The sequence below is a fragment of the Equus asinus genome, chromosome 4, assembly GCF_041296235.1.
Source record: "Equus asinus isolate D_3611 breed Donkey chromosome 4, EquAss-T2T_v2, whole genome shotgun sequence".
Lineage (NCBI taxonomy): Eukaryota > Metazoa > Chordata > Mammalia > Perissodactyla > Equidae > Equus > Equus asinus.
Genome location: NC_091793.1, coordinates 35,797,704 through 35,823,109, shown reverse-complemented (window position 1 = coordinate 35,823,109; position 25,406 = coordinate 35,797,704). Strand labels below are relative to the sequence as shown.

At 42.8% G+C, this 25,406-nt stretch overlaps 1 protein-coding gene and 2 long non-coding RNA genes across 4 annotated transcripts in view; 1 reads left to right on the top strand and 2 right to left on the bottom strand.

Annotated features, from left to right (window-relative positions):
* LOC139045053 (uncharacterized) overlaps nt 1-23,942 on the bottom strand; it is a 31,017-nt gene extending 7,075 nt beyond the window's left edge. The window contains exons 1-2 of the long non-coding RNA XR_011502641.1: nt 23,774-23,942; nt 19,496-21,617 (exon numbers count right to left, since the gene is read on the bottom strand). This is a non-coding gene — a long non-coding RNA (uncharacterized lncRNA). The remainder of the gene's footprint in view (nt 1-19,495; nt 21,618-23,773) is intronic.
* The window catches only part of LOC139045052 (uncharacterized), a 70,541-nt gene that overhangs the window by 41,092 nt on the left and 4,043 nt on the right, over nt 1-25,406 (bottom strand). Inside the window, exon 2 of one of the 2 annotated variants that reach the window (XR_011502640.1) lies at nt 25,108-25,363. This is a non-coding gene — a long non-coding RNA (uncharacterized lncRNA). The remainder of the gene's footprint in view (nt 1-25,107; nt 25,364-25,406) is intronic. The other variant, XR_011502639.1, reaches the window with a different exon arrangement.
* Nucleotides 24,092-25,406, top strand: part of TMCC3 (transmembrane and coiled-coil domain family 3) — a 241,331-nt gene continuing 240,016 nt past the window's right edge. Inside the window, exon 1 of the mRNA XM_070507060.1 lies at nt 24,092-24,240. Coding sequence (XP_070363161.1) covers nt 24,232-24,240 — 9 coding nt within the window. The 5' untranslated portion in view covers nt 24,092-24,231. The remainder of the gene's footprint in view (nt 24,241-25,406) is intronic.

Below are 25,406 nucleotides of genomic sequence, written 5' to 3'. Positions count from 1 at the left end.
CTGGCCAGGCCAACTGAGGGATCATAATCAGGGCTGCAGGCCACTCTGAGGACAGCAGGGCACTGCAGAGAGAAGTCTGGCCTGGTTAGCACATGAACAGATGTGAACGAAGGAGAGTGCAGTTCCAGAGGAGTGCCGTGCCGGGGGCTCTCAAGGCTGATGGAGAAAGCATCGGGGACGGCCTCTCCTCTCTTGGGAGAGTAAACGTTTTAAACAGTGCCGGTAGGATGGCTTTCTATTTAAGAGCAAAAAGTGATGAAGATCATTAGAGAGATGAAGCGCATGAAATTAGCCAGGGTGTGCTGGCCTATCCCTCATCACAAACCTTAGCAACGGGAGTCTTAATGTGTGGAAACTTTTTATTGCAGTGGGAAAGAATGTGGGTGTTGTAGTCACACAGACTTGCAAGTTCTTCCCCTTCTAACTGGTTATTTAAAGCTCAGTTTCTTCCTCTATATAATGGGGATAGGTACCCACTCATAGGGTGGGGACTGAACAAGATAAGCGCATGCACAGTGGCTGGGACATGTTGTGCTGGTTTCCTATAGCTGATGGGGCCAGAAGGGAAGGGAAGTGAAAGTCTCAACAGCAGGCCGAGATGGCATGGGGTTGCTGTCAGGGGTGGCGGAAGGCTTAGCCTGAGGGGCAATACGACTCACGTCCCAGTCCCATCCGTGGCAGGGAAGGCCCCTACTGCCCTGGCTGAGGCCGGCCCACTCAGTGCGATGGTTTAATGATTTGCCAAGCTGGTGTGAGCATGGCCCTGCTCCGGTTGGTTGGTTAGCAAGGCTGGACTGATAACAGAAGTCATTCTGGGGTCTGCCAATGTTAAGAACGCTTCTCTTCTGTGGGGCAGTTTATACTGCAATTCTTTTTGATCCCAAATAATGGAAATTGTAGGATCCCAGAAGGCTGAGACCAGACAGAGGGATTTTACACTTCCCTTATCCCCTATCATATCAGACGCACCAGCCAAGTAATAGCCCCACAGCTCCTGTCTTCAGCCTGAATATGGGCTTCCTCAGTTTTCCAAACCATCCTCACCCCTGGGTGGTATCTCCCATTTGCCGGTGATGGTGGACAGCAGAGGAGTTGCCCAGGATCCAACCAAGTCTTTGCACCCTGACCAAATGCCCATGCCAGAGAAGGCTTGCTAACCCTCTTTATTCGTTTCCTCGGAGCAGAAACTGAGCATCCAGGGGGACATTTAATTTCATCTCTCCTTCCTGGACACCAAAGGAATGGTTTCTTCCCATTCTTGAAACAAGAACAGTAAGCAAGAATGATTACTAAACAAAGTGTGGTTTTCACGCAGAGGATTTACGTACTGGGAGGGAATGAAGATATTATTGTAAACTCAACAGATACTGATCTTAATCTGTTCATTGCTTCTGCTTTTCATTAGAAGAAAGAAAAGATTGCTACATGGCAGCAACGGCCAGGTCCTCAGGCACCAGAGAGAGAATTTTCCATGCTGGGAGCTAACATCACCAAGCACCTACAAACAGCATTAGATACTGTACGAAATGATTTCACAGCAGCTCTTCTCATTTTAGAGATAAGAAAACTGAGGTTTTTAGCTAGGAAAACCTGGAAGAGAGATCAAGGAAGCATATGCCTGGGCCGTGGGAGGTTTGATGATAACAAATCCTGCCTTCCCTTTGATGAGAAAAGGATCAGCAAAGTGCACGTGGAGAATGAAAGCAACTCTGAGCCTGGGTTCCAGCAGAATCTGGTTGACAAAGGACACGAAGGGACTTGTGAACCTCTTGTATAAGTCCAGATTCTTGGGTGCAAGTGACAGAAATCAAACTCAAGCTAGGTTAAGCTGAAAGAGAAGAAATATACCGGCTCATCTAACTGGGGAACCAGGAGTAGGCATGGGACGTGGATAGAATCAGGTATTTAAGTAACGTTTCCTCTCTCTTTTCTTTGCTCTCATTTTTTCTCATTACAGTCAGGCTTTTTACACTCAGCCAGGCTTGTATGATCCTTGCTCAGCAAGACTAGTGGAAAAAGCAAGTTCTCTCAATGAATATCAAATACACACGGTATGTCCTGAATATAAATGTAGAGAAGGACTCTGATAGGTCCTGTTTGTGTAGTGTCGCTGCCACTGTACCAATTATGATCACCATTGTCAGGGCGATAGGGTGCTATCGCAAGCCCATGTCCAGGGTAGAGCAGTAAATTGTGATTGACAACCCCACGTAAACTATATAGCCTGAGGGTGAAGGAGCTCCCCAAAGGAAGTCAGGGAAGCAGAGCCGACAAAAGAACAGATGCTCACTAGGCCCCTGAACTGACAAGTAGGATCTGAGTGACATCATTTTAATATTGATCCTTTTGTACCCTGATTACTCTAAATACGACAATATCACACACACCACGTGTATTAGTTTGCTGGGGCTGCTATAACAAAATACTACAGCCTAAGGGGCTTAAACCACAGAAATTTTCTTTCTCAGTTCTGGAGGTGGAAGTCTGAGATGAGGGTGCCAGCATGGTTGGGTCCTGGTGAGAACACTCTTCCCGGCTTGCAGATGTCTGCCTTCTTGCTGTGCACCCACGTGGCCTTTCCTCAGTGTGTGCACAGGGAGAAAGCACTCTGCTATCTCTTCCTCTCTTTATAAGGGCACCAGCTCTGCTGGATCAGGGTTCCACTCTTATGACCTCACTTAACCTTAATCCTCCATAAATGCCCTGTCTTCAGTATAATCACATGGCGGGTTACGGCTTCAACATATGAATCTGGGAGACAAAATTCAGTCTACAGTATCCTGGGATCTAGCTATTTCCAGAGGATACAGTCTACTTCTCTGTTCCATGAAAATATCAGTATTCTAAAAAACATTTCATTCTTGATAAATAACTGCTAGAAATATTTGAAATTCCAGGTAAGTGAGATTCAAAAGGGAAGAACTTGCATTGTCTCTCGATTCTAAGGTCCAGGAGGGCAGTGTTTCAGCCTGGAGCACAGCAGCAGAGCTGAGAAACATGTGAGCTGAGGAAAGTGGCCCTTGCTAAAGACATAACAAGATCAGTAGTTTGGGGGCCATTATCTCACCGTCATTGGATCCCAGTTGGGAACACAAAGGAGGGAGGGAGGCGGGGAGGGCCCCTGTTGTCACTGGGGCGTTGACTAATCTAGAATGTTGAGAGGCAGCCGGTTTCCTGCTGCTGCTTCCCCTGTCTGGTCTGGTTCTGGGTCTGAAGACACACCTGCTAATGATCAGCTCTGATGCTCTGCCTGCACTGTCCTCAGAGAAATAGAATTTTGGTGGAACAAAAGCATTTTTAACAGAACTAAATATGGTATATATACACATGCACACCGGATCAGTTAATTTAAAACCGGCCTCAGAAAAATTCTCATTCTCATGTTTTTAAAAATGTCCTCCTAAAACCTGGTGCAGTTTTTACAGTTTTTTCTGTTTATTCTCTTTACTGGGTTTTGTATTTCAGACCCAGTTATAGTTTGTTGCTGGGTTAAAGGAACTATTGCTGCTTCCTTAAATTTTTAAGAATAAAGAGGAACAGGTGTGACTGCTTCCAAACAGCACTCATTTTCATGGAGTGTTGGCTGCTTGCTCTGGAGCTGCCAGCCTGGGTACCAGGCCCACCTCACTATTTACCTGCTCTGTGGCTCTGGGCTGGTTAATCTTTCTTAGCCTCATAAAATTGTAGGATATATGAAATAATATATGCAAAGCACATATAACACAATGCCTATCCATAACAAATGCTCTAAAATGATAATGACATTATAATTATCCTTCTCTTTTGCAAATTGCTCCATGTCTCAAATGCAGGGGTCTAAAACTCAAATGCCTTCTGGGGCCAGTAAAATAATTTAAGTGTGTAAAGCTACTTGGCGTAGGGCAATAGGGAATGGAGGAAACTACGATGAAGGGGGGAGCGCATGCTCCGCCAAAAGAAAGTCACATTTTATAACAAAAAGGAAAGGAAGGAGGGGAGGAAAGTAGGCAACACTGCATGTGTCTGCTAGCTGGATCTGGGCCTGGAGCCACCAGTTTGCGACTCTTACTCTGATTTAAAGGTGAATATATTTTAAGGAGCTGAGTGAGCTATGTTTGGGAAACAGATCCCAGGTCTTAACCCTCAGTTTTCAACTGTTAGTGACAAAGGAATCTCCCTCTCAAATTTCTAACCAAGAGGAGTCAAGTCACTCTAAGTGCTTTGGGGTAAAGGACCGATCTGCCCCCAAACCAGCGCAAATGAGATACTCGACGATTTTCAATAATTTAGTATCAATGACAGCAACACAACAGCTCTGTCTTTATTTTTGTTTATTCTCAGGATGAGACTAGATTTGGAGACAGGCATTTTTCTGGTAATTGAATGGCATGATACTGGTTTCAAAGGTGAAGCTATGAGTTGCTTTGTTAGACACTCTCTGGGGACAAGCCTGAAAAATTCTATAAGCCATGGATAATATTTACTAATATGATTTGCAATCTATACACATTTATGTATGCTCTTTAAAGGAGAACAAGGGAGGGAGTTCAGGCTTTTCTTAACACGGAAAAGACAACACGATATGATTTGGGGAAGATGACAAGTATTCATATCCCTTTTCCAAAATCTCTCTTCCATGGTGCCTGAAATTGTTATATTACTCAGACCTTTGTTATAAGGACATTAGCATTCTTCTTAAAATATCACCTCCCAGGCAATCCTGGAAGAAATGTTACATTGAGCTGTTATCCGTCACTTATCCCCCATGTCCTGTTAGCTTATCAAATTCCAGTAACCTAGCTGTCTTCAAAGGAAGACAATAAGAGAGAAGTGATCTGAATCAGTAGATGCAGTAAAGGTGATGGCCCTCCCCAGTTGAGTGGACCTCATCCCATCTACTGAAGGCCTGAATAGAAGAAAAGACTAAGAGAGACTCCTCCCTGCCTGACTGTCTTTGAGCTGAGACACCAATCTTCTCCTGCCTTTGGACGTGGACTCAGACTCGGACTGAAACTCACAGCATTGCTTTCCTTGTTCTCGTGCCTTTGGACTCAGACTGGAACGACACCATCGACTTTCCTGGGTCTCCAGCTTGCCAACTGCAGATCTTGGACTTCTCAGCCTCCATAATCATGTGAGGCAATTCCTTACAGTAAATCTCCTTAGGTAGATAGGTAGATAGATAGATAGACAGACAGACAGGCAGACAGATAGTTATCCTCTTGGTTCTGTGTCTCTGGAGGGCCCAGACTAATGTAGGCATCCTCCTTGGTCTGGGCAGGGAGTCTTGGGAAGAGAGGGGAGTTGTAAGTATCACTTCATGGAAGCTGATATTTGGGCTGAATTCTGAAGAATACAGCAGAGTCAACAAGGAGGGAGATTGTTTATTGCATGCTTCAAGCCTCTGTCCCCAGATCTTTCCAGTTCAGAATTTTAATCAACTACTTGGGTGACTATATAAAACGCACATTTATCACTGGCAGATGGCACAAAGTTAAGAGAGATAAGGGTTACTTTGGACAGTGGCAAAGTCAGTGCTCGGAGAGGTCTTGGCAGGGTAGAGGAGGGGCCAAGTCCCACAAAATGAAGCTGAACAGAGGTCAGCGAAAGGCCTCGCACTTCTGTCAAGAAACAAGATAAAGCAAAACAACAAAAACAACCAGCTGCACAAGCTGGGCAGGGGGTGAGAGGTGGGGAAAAAAAGACATTAAAAAAAAATTATTGGGGCCAGCCCAGTGACATAGTGGTTAAGTTTGCAGGCTCTGCTTCTGCAGCCTGGGGTTCGCGGGTTTGGATCCTGGGCCTGGACCTACACACCACTCATCAAGCCATGCTGTGGCAGCAGCCTGCGTACAAAATAGAGGAAGATTGGCACAGATGTTCGCTCAGGGCCTATCTGCCTCACCAAAAAAAAAAATATGTATATTTTTTATGGAGATATTATTGACAGGTAACATTGTATTAGCTTCAGGTATACAACATAATGCTTTGATATATGTATATATTGCAAAATGATCACCACAATAAGTCTAATTAACATCCATCACAACACATAGTTACAATTTTTTTCTTATGATGAGAACTTTTAAGATTTACTCTCTTAGCAACTTTCAAATATACAATACAATATTGTTAACTGTAGTCCCCATGCTGTACATTACATCCCCAGGACTTATTTATCTCATAATTGGAAGTTTGTTCTTTTTGACCCCCTTCACCCATTTTGCCCATCCCCCACCCCACACCTCTGGCAACCACCAACCTGTTCTCTATCTCTACGAGTTTTGTTTTGTTTCTCTAGATTCCACACATAAATGAAATCACGCAGCATTTGTCTTTCTCTGTCTGCCTTATTTCACTTAGCATAATGCCCTCAACGTCCGTCCTTGTTGCTGCAAATGGCAAGAATTTTTCTTTTTTATGGCTGAATAATACTTTGTTGTATACAGATAGATAGAGAGATGGATAGATAGATACCATACCTTCTTTATCCATTCCTCCATCGATGGACACCTAGGTTGTTTCCATGTCTTGGCTACTGTGAATAATGCTGCAGTGAACATGGGGGTGTAAATATCTTTTTGAGCTAGTGATTTTGTTTCTTTGGATAAATATCCAGAAGTGGAATTGCTGGATCATATGCTAAAAAGATTTATTTATATTATATGTTTTAGTTCAGAAGTTGGCAAACTATGGTTCATCAGCCAAATTCAGCCAATTGCCTGTTTTTTGTAAATCAAGTTTTACGTATTGTCTATGGCTGCTTTCATGCCACAGCAGCAGAGTGGAGTAGTTGCAACAGAGACCGTATGGATTGCGAAGTCAAAAACACTTGCCATCTGGCTCTTTATAGAAAAGTTTGCTGATCCCTGGTCTAGTCCATACTGGGTTCAATGTGAGTCAACAGTGTGATATGTGCAATAAAAAAGCCAATTCTCTCTTAGGATCCACTTATAAAAATACAGATGTTTAAAATCATTTCTCAGTGATTTTACAATGAATGAACAAACACCCAAATAATGGCCCATCCTGGTCTTTGTGGCCCAGAGCCCACCAGAGTCCTGGGCTCCATACTGCGGATAGAGTTAAAGAGGGATTCTGGAGCTGGAAACTAGCAACTGGAGCTCAGTCTGAGGAAAGGGGTGAAGGGTATTGGGAATTGTATCAGGGACAAATGAAGGCAACAGAGTCTGAAGAAGCAACTGCCCAAGAGGGTTACCAACTGCATCAGTTGTTGATGACATTTATGTACACCACACACATAATGTCTGTATGATGACATTTACTGAGTCTTATGTACCAGGCTCTTTAAAGATATGATCTCATTCTATCCTCACAACAACCCTATGAGATTGGTAGTATAAGTATGCCTATTTTGCAAATGAGGAATCTGTGGCATAGAAGGATTAATTTGCCAAGATCATACAACCAACAAATGGAGAGGAGGAGATTCAATCTTTGCAATGTGACTACAGCCCATATGCTTAATTGTATACCATTAGCTGTCCTCTGTTATTTAAAGGGATATTAATAAGCTTGTCATCTGTGATTCTAATGGACAGAGCATCAGCCAGAGGAAACAGGAAAACAGATTCCAGCGCAATGCAAGGGAGACTTTTCAAATGTCCAGATATGGAACAAGTGTTTCAGTGGGGAGGAAACCCTGTCATTAGGGTGTGATCAAGTAGGAGCCAGACAACTTGGCCAAGATTTCAGAGAGAGGATACCAGAATGGATAAAAGCAGATGGTCTCCAAGATTCCTTCCCCCTCTGGAGTCTCTCATGGTCTGAGGCTTGGGACACTCCCTAGAATGGTTGGCTTAGGTCAGCAAGAGGCAGCAGTAGATTGGGACCTGGGAGAGAGGCCCTTTTCTAAGTATATGTGTTAACTTGTTTAATCCTCAACACAATTGAGTGAAAAGATATCACGAAAGTCATCATTGCCATTTTACAGATGCAAAAACTGAGTCATTTAGTGGCTACATAATTTATCCAGAGTCACACAACTAATAAGTATTAGAGGCAGGAGGTGAATTTAGGCAGTCCAACTCCAAAGCCTGTGCTCTTAAACATTTCCATATAAAAGTCTCTTATTAAGAGGGAATGTGTAATCTGAAAATGCTCCTTTTATTTCACCCTGCCTTCTCACCAAGATTTGGATACGTCCCCTTCCCGTATTGCAAACCACTGTGTTCCTAGACATTATTGGCAGCAGCTGCTAATGCAACAGTCTCATTTTGTCAGGTGATAATTTATAGGGTCTGATTCTTCTGCTTTGGAAATAGGCTCCAAGGTGGGGAGTTCCCAAATGCATCACAAACTCCTGCAGGCTAATCAAGCCGCAATGACTGTGCTCATTCTCTCAGAAGTCCCATCTGAATGTATAAACAATAATGGCCTACTCACAATATAGGTCTGGTTCCTGTTTAAGTATTATCTCTGCTGTGGGAACCACTGACTTTCCATATCTCTTCGACAGAGGCAAGGCCAAGCTTTAAACCAGTGATTTCTGCTTATTAATTTCCCCGATGGGCAAGGTGGAATTTGGCCATAATAGGGACTACACTTAACACATAGTAGGTGCTCAATATGTATTTGCTTAATACGTGCGATCCATTGGGATTTATTGACTTTGGGGAAATGAAGGTGTTGCGGTAATTTACTTTCCCTTATGGTGATTTTTGGACTTTGACAGTGAGTAACTAGTCTTATTTTAATTTTTTTCCCCCAAGAGATTTGTGCTTCCAGTAACTGGGCAACAAAAATGAAAGTATCTCCTAAATTGCATCACATTCTGGAATGTAAAAGTCTTGCTTCAGAAAAGTTGTTGTCATTATTTAGACAAAACAGTGTGTTTCTAGCCTGCTTTTCTTCCAGATCTTTTTCTCCATATTCAAAGAAAGCATTGCCAGTCCAATCAGGACATGAACATGAATTGTGAAATAATTGATTCACTCTATAGATAAGGATACAGGCTTTTGTGTCTAAGGAGACCGCTTGATTCACTGTGAGCAAGGACAGAGCGTTCCTTGCCTGGCTTATTTACCACGTGTTTTAACCACCCAGCCTCTCAGGGCAGCCTCCGTTCCAAAAGGACAGAGATTTGAGCTTGTTAGGGTGATGGCTTAGATAAGAGCCTTGTCACCAGTTCTGCACTTTTCTTCCTCCTCTCACTTCTGCTCAGGAACTAAGCTCCGTCACCTGATATGGCAAGACTGGCATCCTCCCAGTGGGTAAGTTTCCCAGAGACGGGGCACTATGTTGTGGGCTCCTCAATGGCAAGAGCTTTGTCTTACTGTCTTTGTACCCTGTCACCTTCTATACCACCTAGCACACAGGAAGTACTTAAGAAACGTTGGTTGGGCTATTCGACTGAGGCCCGTCCAGAATGCACACACTCTGTCACCCTCTCTCTCACCTCCCACATCCCGTCAGTCTCCAAACCCTGTGCATTTGCCCAGAGGTAATATTCAAAATATTAAACCAATAGTACAGCATGGACACTGACCAATCAGCCTTGGAGGTAGACCAGGATACTGAAGGCCCCTCCTGCGATGGACGTGAACCCTTTAGTTCCAGTTTTACTGAGGGGCATGTAGAGAAGGGACATTCAAGGGAGGGGAACTGGGGGTCGGAGCAGCAGCTACCTCCCAGCTGAAATGGAAGTATTTAAATATTTTAACAGTGGGACAGCTGTCCTTGTGCATACCAGCTGATCATATCTGCTTAATTCCCTCAAAGCCATCCAATACAGTGCAGCCAGACTTATCTTTTTTTCCCCCCAAAATGGAAATGTCATTTCTTTTCTCCCCAGATAAACATGGTTGTTGTAAAAATATAATAAAATAAAATGAGCTGGGAAGATGGTAGCTGCAGGATCGTTTCTGAAATTTTTCTGAATCTCCAGATAAAGACAGAACAGCTAGATGGCTAACTAAAAATGCAGGAACACATTTACGACAAAACTGGGTGACAAGATATCCCCCCAAATCTCTGTATACATGAAGACCTGCGTGGTATTAACGTCTGTGCAGAAGAAAGCAGAGGGAAGCTGTGGGGCGTTGGGTGGATCTGAGAACAGGAGAATCCCCAAACAGTCAACAGGCAGCCACTGGAAAGCATGGCCGGCCCATCCAAGAACAGCAGCTGTAACTGGGACCAGGTTTGCTGAGTCCAACAGCAGGAAAGTGGAACAGGTTTGCAGTGAAAACTGAAGGAGATGGAGCATTCCAGCCCCTATGAACTGTTGAAACAACCAGTGAGGGACCCCTTTCAAGACCGGACAGTAGAGAATGAAAAAAATAGGCCGCATGTAAGTGGAGGAAGGGAAGAGGGCCAGGAAATCTCAGAAAATAAGGTGCTGGGGTCCGGCCAGGTGGCGCAGCAGTTAAGTGTGCACGTTCTGCTTCAGCTGCCTAGGGTTCCCTGGCCCAATCCCTGGTGGAGAGATGGCACCACGTGTCAAGCCATGCTGTGGCAGGCATCCCACATATAAAGTAGAGGAAGATGGGCATGGATGTTAGCTCAGGGCCAGTCTTCCTCAAGCAAAAAGTGGAAGATTGGCAGCAGATGTTAGCTCAGGGCTAATCTTCCTAAAAAAAAAAAAAGAAAAAGAAAATAACGTGCTGTATTTTTTAGCTCCCATAAAAATATCAGGGAGCTCTGTTAAGTTAAAAAAAAACTACCTTGGGCCACACTTCCTCTTAAAATTTCAGGAAAACTGATTTTCCATAAAAATAAGCAATAAAAACTATCAAGATCAAATCCCACACAAAGCTATTTTAGGGAAAAAAATATGTGGAACAGAACAACATCTGTTCAGACAATGAAATCACACCAGAAAGACACGCCCACAGAAGCAAGACTATAACCTTCTATTTAAAAGCCAGTTAAAAGATATTAAGAACACGATAAAAGATATGAAAAAGTAAAAGATCAAATTAGAAAAAAATTTTAAATGAATGATAGAACTCAGGAAAGAATTGGGAATAAAAGAAATAAAGACCAAACTAAAAACAAATAAATACAATAGATAAGCCCTTAAGAAAAGCAGAATGTGAAAAGGAATTTTTTAAGTGTAAAAACAAATAATTAAGAAAAGAAAATTTCAAGAGAAAGTGACAAATATTGAGGAAAGGAAAAAAAGATCCAACATACAGACAATAGGAATCCCTGAAGACAAAAACTAAAGGAAGAAAACAGAACACACACTAAGATTACAATTTAAGACAATTTTCCCAAAGTTAAAAAAAATATTTGAAACTACACATGAAAAGAACACATGCACACTTGAAATGTGATACCAAAACTACCCATACTTACACATATTCTGGAAAAATTACTGTCGTTTAAAGAAAAAGAAAAACATTCCTTTGATCATTTAAGTAAAACAGCAAGAGAAAGAAAATTATATTAGTATCAGACTTTTTGAGAGCAATGATTTATCCCAGGAAAAACTAGAATAACATATTTAACTAATTTAAGATACTCAAGGAAAGAAAATGTGAACCAAGAATTTTATATACAGTAAAACTGACTTTCAAGTATTTAAGTATTTTAGCTGACAAATGTTATCAATAGACAAACTGTTATCAGTATTCAAGCACTCAGGGAATATTGTTCCCATGAACCTTTCAGAGGATTCTACTTGAGAACAAGCCTCAGACAAGAGCATGATGGTGAGAATTAAACGCACAGTTGTTTTTTTATTATTTTTTTAGATTTATTTTTATTTTTTATTTTATTTTATTTTTTTAAGATTTTATTTTTTTCCTTTTTCTCCCCAAAGCCCCCTGGTATATAGTTGTGTATTCTTCGTTGTGGGTTCTTCTAGTTGTGGCATGTGGGACGCTGCCTCAGCGTGGTTTGATGAGCAGTGCCATGTCCGCGCCCAGGATTCGAACCAACGGAACACTGGGCTGCCTGCAGCAGAGTGCGCAAACTTAACCACTCGGCCACGGGGCCAGCCCCCAGTTGTTTTTTTAATTAAGACAAGATGGGTGTTAAAAGCAAGAGAGTATGATATGTAATGGCTATATGATCAGATAATGTAGACATAGCACTATTTAAAAATGAGGGACCAGAGAGAGTAAATTCAAAAATGTTCTTTAACGTTTTCTGTAATAATATTTAGTAGTATCAGTACTGCCATTCTGAGACAGTTGTACGAAAATGTAAATTATTAATTATAGGATGTTCTAATTCTATCATCGTCTGTGTTCACAAGAGCCAGGATCCTGATTTGGAAGAAAGAAGGTACGGATATAACACAAAAAAGGCTCAGTAAAACCACACAAATTTAAATTGGAAGTATTAGTATTTCTATATCATCCAAGACTATACACACTATAATATGTGTATAGACTGTAGATTAAAAGAGACTTAAGTCTTGTAGTCTTAGCTCTGTGTCCTAAAGAGGCCTAAAGCTTTTGACCAAGGGAACCATATGGAGCATCTCTAGTACCAATATCATGGACTTGAGATGCCATTTACCACTAGATGAAATTAAGGCTTCTTAGATGCCTTATGGATGATTCTTGGAGAAATAGCGGGTTCCTATCTGGCACAGAAAATATACAAGATGAGTCTAGAACATTTTTCATACCCGATAGTAAGGAAAGTATCAAAAATTTTTAGGGACATGGCAGAAAAACCTCAGAAGCTGAATTGAAGAGTCTTTCACTGACCAAAGATGAGACAGTTTGAGCCTTCAGAAAGCATAATAATTGCAATTGATTAAAATCCATCAAATATGTTTAAATCCATGAATTGATACAAATATTTAAAAATATAAATGATCGCTTTGGGAAGATGATAGGAAACCAATTCATTGTCTTGAAAACAGGTAAAGAAAGAAATAGAACCAGGCATTTATCTTGCCTTTTCTGTGTAAACTGTAACACTGGGTAACCAATAGGGAGCAATTATTTCTTTATAAAAGCATTTCAATTAATGGAAAAAAAATAAATATACAACTAGAAATTTTATATTATTGTTATTTTTTTTTATTGAGGTATGTAGAAATCTTTATTTTGCAATCCTTAAAAAGTCAGTGGATTGAGGGGCTGGTGCTGTGGCCTAGTGGTTGAGTTTGGTGTGTTCCACTTCGGTGGCCTGGGTTTGGTTCCCAGGCATGACCTACACCACTCATTGCTGGCCATGCTGTTGCGGTGACCCACATACAAAATAGAAGAAGATTGGTACAGATGTTAGCTCAGGGCAAATCTTCCTCCGGAAAAAAAAGGTCAATGGATTGAGGTACTGATTAATAGCTGCTAACAGCACCAAAAGAGATACTGCCAGACATGACACGCCTCTTGATAAAAATGCAACACCACCAAAGAGAATCTGAATGCAGCTGCCATTTTGTAGGAAACACAGAGGACAGAGGAACAAATTGAAGTGACCACAACTGTACAAGCTGCAAAATCGAGACTGTGGGAGACTCGACAAGACAAATGCCCCACGAGTTCTTCAACAGATATGGGAAAAGAAAGGAAGGGAGAGGGAACCTGCAACTTCAGCAACACATCAGATTATTTTTAAATGGGCACGACATCTAGAAATGCTTCCACACCTGAGTGATAAAACTATAAAGAAATGTACAGAAACTAGGAATTAAAAAGTCAAGCTAGTACTTACTTTTGCAGGGAGGAGAGGGGATGGGATATGAGGGGTTTCTGCCTTATCTGGCAAAGTCGTATTTGTTGACTTGGGTGGTGGTTGCAAGAATGTTCACCTTAAAAAGCTATGCATTTGTTTTTTGTTTGAGTTTGTATCTGTGTTTTATTTTCAAATAAAAAGTTTAAAAATGATACTGAAAAATTGTAAACTTTCCCCTTAATTCTCTACCCTGACCTCAGAGATTAACACTGTTAACATTTTGGTGTTTGTCTTTCTAGACTTTTAAAAAAATTTTACTGAGGAAGTTTTGCCCTGAGCTAACATCTGTTGCCAGTCTTCCTCTTTTTTTGCCTTTTTTTTTTTTTTAGGAAGATTAGCCCTGAGCCAACATCTATGTCAATTTTCCTCCATTTTGCACGTAGGTCACCACCACAGCATGCCTGACAAGTAGTGTAGGTCCACACTGGGGATCTGAACCCAGGAATCCAGTCCGCCGAAGTGGAGAGCACCAAACTCAACCACCATGCCATGGGGCTGGCCCCCTTTCTAGAATTTTTAAAGCATTTAAGCATGTATGATATGTAGGTTTTATCTAACTGGGATTATTCTGCAGATGCAATTTTGAAACCAGTCTTTTTACTCAGCAATATATCATAGATATTTTTCCATGTCAAATCATCTAGAGCAGCCATATTCATTTATGATAAAAAAGTAATTATTTTTAAATAAAAATATCTGTTCCTAAACAAAAAGACAACCCACCAACTGAGAGAGAATATTTGCAAATCATATATCTGACAAGAGGTTAATCTCCAAAATATATAAAGAACTCACACAACTCAACAGCAAAAAACAACAACCTGATCAAAAAATGGGCAGAGGATGTGAACAGACATTTTCCCAAAGAAGATACACAGATGACCACTAGGCACATGAAATGATGTTCAACATCATTAATCATCAGAGAAATGCAAATCAAAACTACACTAAGATATCACCTTACACCCTTTAGAACGGCTATAATCACCAAGACAAAAAAATAACAAATGCTGGAGAGGATGTGGAGAAAAGGGAACCCTCATTCACTGCTGGTGGGAATGCAAACTGGTGCAGCCACTGTGGAAAACAGTATGGAGATTTCTCAAAAATTTTAAAATAGAAATATCATATAACCTAGCTATCTCACTACTGGGTATTTATCCAAAGAACTTTAAATCAACAATTCAAAGTGACTTATGCACCCCTATGTTCACTGCAGCATTATTCACAACAGCAACCCAAGTGCCCACTGACTGATGACTGGATAAAGAAGATGCAGTATATATATACACAATGGAATACTACTCAGCCATAAAAAAGACAAAATCACCCCATTCGCAACAACATGGATGGACCTTAAGGGTATTATGTTAAGCGAAATAAGCCAGACAGAGAAAGACAAACACTGTATGATTTCACTCCTATGTGGAAGATAAACTAACACAAGGACAAAGAGAACAGTTTAGTGGTTACTAGAGGGGAAATGGGGTTGGGGGGTGGGCACAAGGGGTGAAGGGGCACATTTATATGGTGACTGATAAATAACAAGGTACAACTGAAATTTCTCAATGTTATAAACTATTATGACCTCAACTAAAAAAACATCCGTTCTTTACCAAAAATTTCAGGCATTTCAGAAAAGTACAAAGAAAAGTAGCACATTCCTCAAAACCTTACCACCCAAAAAAGAAATCCTGCCATTGTAACTATGTGAGGTGATGGATGTTAACTAAAGTTCTTGTGACAATCATTTCGCAATATACGTATATCAAATCAATATGTTGTATACTCTAAGGTAATACAATGTTATATGTCAATTATATCTCAATAAAACTGGAAAAAATCTCACCACCCCAAAACAATGAGCGCTAATATAATTCAAGAAGTCTCTCTAAATATATAAAGGTAGGTGAGAGGGAGAATTTTATGATTATTTCCCAAAGTTATTTTAATTGAAATATCAAATTTAAGTTTCACTTTTACAGAAGAAAAAACTGCAATAAATGCAAATAATTCAGTTTCAGATAACTGTATTTTTCCACCGTAAGAGAAATGTTTTACAAGACATTCCTGAAGTTAAGAAAAAAAATTAGGAAATCATTGAGAGGTTAAAGTTGTGATATATCTCGACTAATTTCAGTTTCAGATGCTCACAATTGGTTCCCTGATGGTGAAAGATGAGATAATTAGTATTTTACTTCCTCCTTCTCTCACCTCCTGGTTTTTAAAATCTTTCTACTATGTTTACTTTGTGAGGATTCATAACATTTACATTTTGTTCCACAGCTAGAATTCCATCAGTTGTTTGGTCTTAGTTCCGTATTTACGCAGCTTACCTGCCTATCTTCAGTACTTTTACCTGTTACCTTGGTGTCTTCTGTTCCCGAATTCTTTTTTTTTTTTTTTAAATTCATCTCCTGGTCCTGATTGGTTGGATTTTATTAAGAAAGATTCATGGGGGTTTTACTCTCTCAGTTCTTTCATGCTTGAGACATCTACCTGTGGCTAGGTGTCATATTCCCAGGTCACACTTTTTTCTCTCCAAACTCTGTAGACATTGCTTCATTGTCTTCTGACATTGAGGTGGTTTGGAAATGTTTGTATCTAGCTTGCTTCCACCCTTACCCACCTCCACCTCTGTGGATGATTGTCTTTTCTGCCCAGATGTCTAAATAATTATTTTCCCTTAAAAATTAGTAACTTAACCTGGCTATATCTTGATGTTAGCTCAAAGTAGTTTTTTTCCTGGTATACAGTAGAACATTTCCTCTGCAGATTCTGTCCTTCCCTCATTTTAGGAAAATGTTCCTGTATTGTGTTTCTGAATGCATATTTTGTTGCATTTATTGGATTCCCTACATCAATTAGGGACACCAATTATCTTTATGTCTGATTATCTCTTGATTCATTTATTATCTTCTCTCTAATTGCTTTACTCCCTCTGCGCTTTCTCTTTGTATTTGCCATAATTATTTCAAGCCTTTTATCTATGCCATTAATTCAATTTTCAATTGTGTCTTTCCTGTTATTTGGCATTTCTAATTTATGTTTTGGATATATAATGGTGTTGTTTCAGTTCTTGATTCATTTCCTTAGCCCTGAAGTCTCCTTTTTACTCTCCTTCTGTCATTTTATTATTTCAACTTTGCGGTCTTATTTTCTCAGGTTCATATTCTTATTAAAGTCTTTATAGTGCAAGGCACTCCCTGGGGATCTCCTGTATCTTGGGGTTATGTTTTCTTCCAGATTGGTTTCTTCATAGTTCACCCATTATCTTCCTTCCTCCTCAGCCCTCCTTTTTTTGTCTGTACCACCGTTGCATGGTCATCATGCAGATTTTTCATCTCATTCTTGTTTAACAGGGGTGGCTCCAACCAGATCTTTTGGTCACTGTTATACAGTGTGGATGAAGTCTCCTCGCCCAACTTCCCACCTTAGTAGGATGAGCTTGTTGCCTTCTCTCTGCGCTAGTTTTTGTCCATTAGGTTAGGTATTAGGAAAAGGAGAATCTGTGATCATGTTTTACTCTACTATCTTTGCCCTGAAATCTTAGGATGGTTTTTCTAAAATACAAATTTTATCCTGCTTAAAATATCTTGCTTAAAACTCTTCAGTAGCTTCTCATTGCTTTTAGGGAAAATGTCTAAACTTCATAACTTACATCCAAAACGCTTCATTATTTGGCCCACCTACTTCCCTAGTCTCAGGTCTCCTATCATTCTCTACCTTATTTGCTAACTGATCACAGGAGGTTTTTTGCTGACCCTGGATCTGGCCTCGGAACCTTTCTGAACACAGGGTTTCAGGTAGCCTATTGGTCATCTGCTCTAGTTAAATCCCATCTAAAACTTAGTTCTAGTGTTCTCTTTCCTGGGGAGGTTTCCCAGAATAATCCTCCCTTCCTTGTCCAACATGTGCACCTCAGATATCATTCTTTTGGGCCTTTCTGTCATAGAATTTATCATACTTAACTGTAATTGTCTTTTACAGTATGGCATAATGGGTTTGGGAGCCAGAGTACCTGGGTTCAGAAATTAGCTCTGCCACTTGCTATCTGTGTGACTTTGGGGGACATTACATAAACTTTCTGTGCCTGTTTCCTTATGAGAATTAACTAAGTTAATGCATGTAAAACCTTCACTGAGCACATGCTCAATAAATATTATTTATTGCTTTTTATTAACCCTCTTGAATTTATTGATGCTTGCTTTGTTTCCCAAGATATGGTCTATCCTTGAGAATGTTCCATGCACGCTTGAGAAGAATGTGTAACCTGCTCTTTTTGGATGAAGTGTTCTATATATATCTATTAAGTCCATCTGGTCTAATTTTTCATTTAATTCTATAATTTCCTTGTTGATTTTCTGTCTGGATGATCTATCCATTGGTGTTAGTGGGGTGTTGAGGTCCCCTACTATTATTGTATTGTTGTTGATGTCTCCTTTTAGTTTTGTTAATAGTTTCTTTACAAATTTTGGTGCTGCTGTGTTGGGTGCGTATATATTTATAAGTGTTATGTCATCTTGGTGGAGTGTCCCTTTTATCACTATATACTGCCCCTCTTTGTCTTTCTTTATCTGTTTTGCTTTGAAGTCTACTTTGTCTGATATGAGTATGGCAACACCTGCTTTATTTTGTTCATTATTAGCTTGGAGTATTGTCTTCTATCCCTTCATATTGCTTTTTATTAAAATGAGCCATCACTGACAGCAATAATGGCCCCATGTCACCCAGAGGCCCTACCTGACTATCCAGGAGCTGTCCGTGGTGCTAAAATAATGTTCTTCATCACAGAACAATGTCCCCACCGTCTGTCATACATTTAGCCCTAAATGGGGTAAATCTGTGGCGTCTTTCCAGCTTAGCAGCAGATACAGAAACTGTTTCTCCCTTTCCATTTCCACAACCACCATCCTAGTCCTGGCCTTGGTCACCTCATCAGCTCCATTTGGTGTGAGTGAGGCGAGCCTCTTAACTGGTTTCCCTACCTCTGGACCATTTGATTGACCACGTTCACATTATCCTCCTCCAAACCTTTCTTTATATCAAGTTATGTCCCTACTCATTAACTCACAAGGATTTTTGAAAGAATAGAAGCAACTCAAATGGCAACATGAGGGAATAATTAAATGACAACACATTTATTAATGAGATGTGCACATTAAGCAGCCAATAAAGGTTATTATTAAGGCCATGTAAAAATATAAGAAACCATTTGGTGAGGAAAAATAGCAAACTACAATACGATTTTAACATCATTCATTTATTGAACATGTATCGAGTACCTATTTTGTGATAGGCCTTAGAGATGTAAGAATTATTAAGTCAGTCCCTTCTTTAAAGGAGCTCAGAGTCTAGCAGAAGAGAGAGCCATGTAAACAGATTGTAAACAGATATGTATGTGGACAAAGACCAATAAGAAGTATAGAAATATGTAAGTAGTATTGGGGTAGGAGTGTGGGTGAACTTTGTCTTTTAAAAAATCCATTAGGGAGTGAACCCAGGCACAGGATCTCAGAGGAGAGAGCAGAATCAAATTCCTCTGACAAAGGCTACATACAGCTCCAGGTAAGCTCTTCCCCATTCCACTCCTGAATCTTCAGGCCACCAAAACAACCCCAAAAAGGATCAGTGGAGTGCCCAATCCCCAGACTGTGGTTCAGAGAAGTCAAAAAGGCCTTGACAAGGACAAGAAGAAAAGAGATGGCATAGCAGCCATGCAGACCTTCTAGAGCAAAATAAATGAATATTTTTTGAGTGACTGTGATAATACAATAAAACAACTGGAGGAAATATGGGTAATGGTACCCTGATGAGTATCCCCAGCACCTCATTAACTGGCCACAAGGCTTACCTCCTCAGTTATGTGCCCTAGGATTCCCCAGGAGATCCGCTCTTTCCATCGTCACCACCTCCATGTTGTTGGTCATTCTGCTGTCATCTATCAAGGATATTCTTCACTCTTTTAATTCAAATCTTGTACCTTTTTTTAAGCTAAGGATTCACGTTCTTCAAGAGCTCTTTCTTAGTTAACTCTGTTCTATTCTATTATAAATACTTGAAAGTCAGTTTTACTAGATATAAAATTCTTGGCTCACATTTTCCCTACTTTGAAGAAGTTCCAGAGAAAGAAGAGTCTGTGACACATTAGCATCCACCTGTCATTGGTTAATTTCACAGGTTCTGGAGTCAGATTTGGATTAGATCTGCACCCCTTAGTAGCCATTAACCTTTGGAAAGTGTTTAATTTCGGTAAATCTTGTCTCCTAATCTATCCCATAGAGATAATACAACTATCTAATAGGGTTTGGTGAGGATGAAACAGATTGATACATGTAAATTGGCTTGTCACAGTGCCTGGGACATAGAAAGTGCTCAATACATGTAATGGTGACCACTTCACTTCCTTGAAATTATTCTTGATCTGTTTCAGGGAAATATGAATTGATTCAACCAATAACGTATGTCCCCTGTAGCAGGTATTTAACAGATGACTTCTGTAGGGTTCTAATTTAAGAACATGGTAAAGAAAAACAATATTTCATTACTAATGCATTTCCAAATGGAGGATGACAGACTGGTACGGAGTTATGCTAACTGGAAACATTTCTTATTTACAAAAAGTAGACCAAATTATTCATTTCTTTTTCACTATTCATGTGAAATTGTAAACTAGTTCATTTTGGCTCAACTTTATATCACATGCCCATCCATGTTAAAGAAGTTAGGTTGACCTCCCTATTGTAGTAAATTTCCTGCTGTATTTAAGTCAGAGGCCTAGGAATCCAGCCTGAAGATCAGGAGGCCTAAATATCACTGTTGTTTGTGACTAGTGGGGATGTTGTTATACAACTGAGAAAAAAGAAGAAAAGTCAAAAAAATACTATGTTCTCAAATATTTGGTGGTTTTCAAGGAAACAAACAAAATGCCTGAGTTTAGAAGGCGAATGGAGGTGTGATAATATGAAATAGAGACATAACTCTTATCATTAAAACACTTTGAAGATCCTTTAAATACATGATAGAAATAAAGACCCTCCTCCTCATCCTCCTCCCCCCAAAGAGGAAAACCTGATTCAGTCTAGTTTCGCTTTTAAATTGGTTCCTCAAGCTAGTTAACGATAGCATTGGAAACATGGGGATTTCCGTCAACGAGCAGTATGACTGTGTTCCGTTAGCATCTGATGTGTTGTCATTTATTTGGTACAGTTGAATAATTGTCTTGGTTTCTGAAGGGAGTTTAAAAACTATTCACGCTAACTAATGCTTGAAGATCACCCTAATAATTACTTAACTGAAACAGGCTCCTTCACACCAGGGGTCTTATTCAAGCTCAGTAAGAAATTAAGATTAATTGGATTAGATATTGCATTCACAAAGCAAAGATCGTTAATTAGAAGGAGGAGAGAGAGGTAGTGCAAAGGGTTCCTGGACCCAATTCCAAAGTATGTGGAGGCTTCCCCACACCAACGAGCAGTTCTCCGACAGACGCCAGCAGAGCGTTGGAGAATTCAACTCAATTCCGACACTATCTACCCAGAGAGAGAACCAGATTCCACAGGTAAAGGGCTTAGTCCTACAAGAACGCCCTCCACTTCAGATGCCAGTCGCAAGCCCGGGTTGTTACTGGCGTTTCTGACTGACTGGCTACAAACTGGAGATGCCAACGACCCCTCCCCGCCCAACTCAGGATGCCAACCACAAGCCCAGGCTGTTGCCTGCACTTCTGGCTGACTGGCTGTAAATCAGAGGTTCCCATGACACTCCTCCTCGGGTTGGATTACTTTGCTAGAAAGGCTCACAAAACTCAAGAAAACCTCTTTACTCCCTAGATTACCGATTTACTGCAAAGGATATGAATCAACAGCCGGATGAAGGGCTACAAGGGTGAGGTCATGGATAAAGGAGCTTCTGTCTTCTTGGAGTCTGGAACAGTGGCACGAGGGAGCGTTCTGGTCCCCCAATGCAGAAGCTCTCTGACAAAAAGACCAAAAGCTGTCCTTTTGGGTTTTTATGAAGCTTCATGACACAGTCATGATTGACTAACTCATTGGCCATTGGCAATTGATTCAACCTTAAGCTCCCCTCCACTCCCCCGAAATCAAGGGGTGGGGCTGAAAATTCCAATCCTCTAATCACACGCTAGTTCTCCTGGCAACTACTGCCCACTCTTGGGCGGAGTCCAAAAGTCACCTAACAAGATACCCATTTCATCTTTATGGCCCTGAAGGGTTTTCAGGAACTGAGGACAAGAGACCAAATATTATAACAGAAGATGCTTCCACTGCTATTATCTTTCAGGAAATTCCAAGGGTTTTGGGAGCTGTGAGCCAGGAACTGTGGACTGAAGACCAAATATATCTGAGAAATATATTTTGGTCATCTGAATGACCAAATACGTGTATTTCGTATAAATCACAATATCACAAGTAGTGTTGTAGAAAGCAGTGTAAGCACTGTAAAACAAGGGGCTGAGGTAAGATATCGTACAAACCAATGAAGGTGCTAACATTGTACCTCCAGGTTCAGATTACCCACAATGCCCAGGGCAAAATATTCACATGGTAATTCTCTAAAACTAGAACTTTATTTCTGGACAGGTCCTTAATGTATCTTTTTAGTCCAAGCCCTCATTTTACAGATGAGCAAGCTAAAGCCCAGAAATTAGAAATGTCTAATTTAACCTATGACAAAAGCTCATGTTTTCACTTTGATGAACACCTTTCTATTGCTGTACCTTTCATATGAAGCAGAGCACAAGAGGGCAGTAAAGCATGGGGATTAAGCGGGTAGGCCCTGGTGTCAGACTGCCTGCATTCAAATCCTGGCTGTGCCACCCACAAGCTGTTTGACCTTGGACAAATTACCCACCCTCTCTGAGCCTTAGTAGCTCCCTCTGAAAAACCGTAAAATCATAATACTCACTTCATAGGGTTGTGTGGATTGAAAGTGATAACATAGGAAAGGCCCATGGTACACGAGTAAGTACACTTACTAAAATTATTTCCCCAAAGGCAAAACATCAAAGACCAATTTGAAGAATTCATATCAAACAAGGAAAAAACCCACTGTGTGCAGATCATAAGTTAAAGTAAAAAGGGCATTAGCAGGCTTCATCAATTTCCTTCCTTTACTTTTTCTCCTAAAACGTCAGTCACCCTTCCTCTTATCTGTGCTAGTAGGCACCAAGGAGAAATCCAGACAAAACGTTTTTATTCATTGATCATAAGGGTACTTAGTCTGTTTAATCTCTAGTCTCTATAGTGCTGCTGACACTCTATCAGTGTTAGAAAATTATAAGGGTATTGCCTTGACAGTGCTGATCTGCCAGAATAATTGGCAGCCAGGCAATGGAAACGCCGAAACATTCCTCCGAAGTGTTTACCCAGCACAAGGCTTTGCATTCCCACCGCCGTTCCTGCTCACCTGTCACAGCCCGGTTTGAAAACACAAGCGTCCTTGTACGCTTTTCAAAGGATCCTTTGGTAAACAAGGGATATTTTTTTCTACATTGAATTCAGGCTGCCTTGAATTCTGTGCTGTTTGATTTAGTTTGTGTAGCAGTAGAAGCCGAATAGAAAAAGGCCAGACTTCTTCCCCAAGACCCACGTGTATCATTCCATCCTGCTCTTGTTCCTGAGGGTTTGGATCCTGCCTTCCCCTGGCTCAGGGGTGCGCAGTGTTCTCCTGATCTGGAGGAATAAATCCCCCTCCCTCATCGTTTTCCCAGAAGCATTAGCATTTGGGGATGGGCCCTCCCTGCTGTTTGGAGAAGTTGGGGTGGGGGATGAGAAGGCCGTTTGTGAAGAGGAAGCTTTGCACGCAGGAGTTTGCCAGGAAGCCCTGTGGGTTCTGCAGTAGTGGGGATGCAGGCCCCTTCCCCTGCTGAGCTCCTTCATCTGGCTAAGACTGGACCACGTCTCTCCCATGAGGTGGTCTTCCCTCCAGCCCTGGGTTGATCTGCTGTTTCCCACCAACTCTCACCCCACCCCTCCCCCATAAAGCTTTCTGAATGCCCAGGACTTCCAAAAGCCAATCGCAGAAGCCACAGAGGAGGAAGGGACACTAGTGGGCCGGCCACCTTCCCATCCAACGAGGAGAAAAGTACTTTTAAAGTGGTGAGAACGCCCACCTTAGTTCTCCACCAATCCCCTCTTGCTCTTCTAACTTCGCCGCGCGGTCGGCCCCAGCGTTCAACTCCAACCTTCTCCAGCCCAGAGCCGGGGTGGGGGCCGGGGGCAGACACCGGGGACCCGCTCCTTGCCGGGTCGGGCAGAAACTCGAAAGGAGGAGGAGAGGGGCGAAGCGGCCCAGGAAGGTGGCGACGCCGCGACGCGGGAAGAAGGGCCCCAGGGCCGGGAGGTCCTGGAGCTGTGCACGCGGGGGGCGGGCCCGGGAACCCCGCGGCCGGCGCGCCCCCGCCCGCCTGCCCCGCCCCGCCTCGCCTCGCGGAGGCCACCGCCCGCCCGCCCGCCGCTTCGCCGGCCGCGGCGCACGCGTGTGCGGGCGGGGCAGTGCGGAGCATCCCCGGTGCCTGACCTGGCCGCCTAACGCCCGTGCCCGCGCCCCCGGCCCGGACGGCCCGGCACCATGCGGAGGGTGAGTGCGCCGTCGCCCCCCGGGGCGCGAGGGGCAGGTGAGGAGGTCCTGGCGAGCGGGAGAGCGCGTCCCTCCGCCCCGCTCCAGGCTGCCGCCGCTGGCGGAGAGCCTCGCGGGGCAGCCGGGCGGGAAGGGCGCAGGGCGAGGCGGGCTCTTGCGGGGCCGCGGCCGTAGCCTAGGCGCGGGGAGGGCGCCCCTCGGACGATGGCGGGCGAGGGGGCTGGGAGGTCTCTCCCCGCAGAGGGCACTGGCCCCGCGCGCCCTGCGGCGGCACCGACACGTCGGGGCTCTCCCTGCGCCTCCCGGGGCCGGGGGAGGGGGTCTTCCCAGCGTCCCCGTCTCCGGCTTGGGGAGCCCCTCCGCGGCGCCCTGCATGCCCGCTTGGCTCGTTCCCCGCTGCGTTCGGCTGCCGCGCGCCGCGCTCCTTCCTGGAGCCTGATCCTTGGCCGCCGGGCGTCGGTTGGGCTCCCTCGGCGCGCACCCTAGGGAGGGCGCGCCCCAGGCCCAGGCTATGAGGGTGTGTGTTTCGGGGAGGCGGTCCCCACCCCAGACGTGCCCTCGCTCCTGGCGTTCGGAAGGCGCGAGGGAGTGTGAACTGGAGCTGCTCCCTCTGCCCGAGGAGCGGAGTCCCCGAGGCGGGCTCCCAGCACGTGCGCCCGGGGCGCCCGCGGCGGGGCTGCTTCCCAAACAGCGGGTGTGAGGGGCCCCTGGCGCAGCCTCCTCTCCGGCCAGAGCTCGCAGGAAAACTCCGGCCTACACACACACCTGCAGGGTTTATTCCACCTCAAGAAACAGCCTCGCAGGTTGGTGCTGCTTATTGTCAGCCCCGGAGAGCACGCCCGCGGGCCCTGCGCAGTTTCATCTTACCTGTCTGGGGGCGCTGATTGACAACGAAAGTGGTGGTGATCTCGTAAGTTCCCAGTCCCAATGTGCCGTCTGGATTTTAACCCTGGGGATGGAGGCCGCTTTAATCAAATGCACTTACAGAGTAGAAGGGTGGGAGAGCAAACTTAAGGAAGTCCACGTAGGTACCCTTGACGTTTTCCCAGACCACCTAAGGCCAACGCTGATCACAGTTTAGGCGCCAAGGAAAGGGTGATGGGTGTTTTCTGAAGAGACAAGGCTGAGAAGGAATGACAAAAACAGAAGACGATTCTTTCTCACTA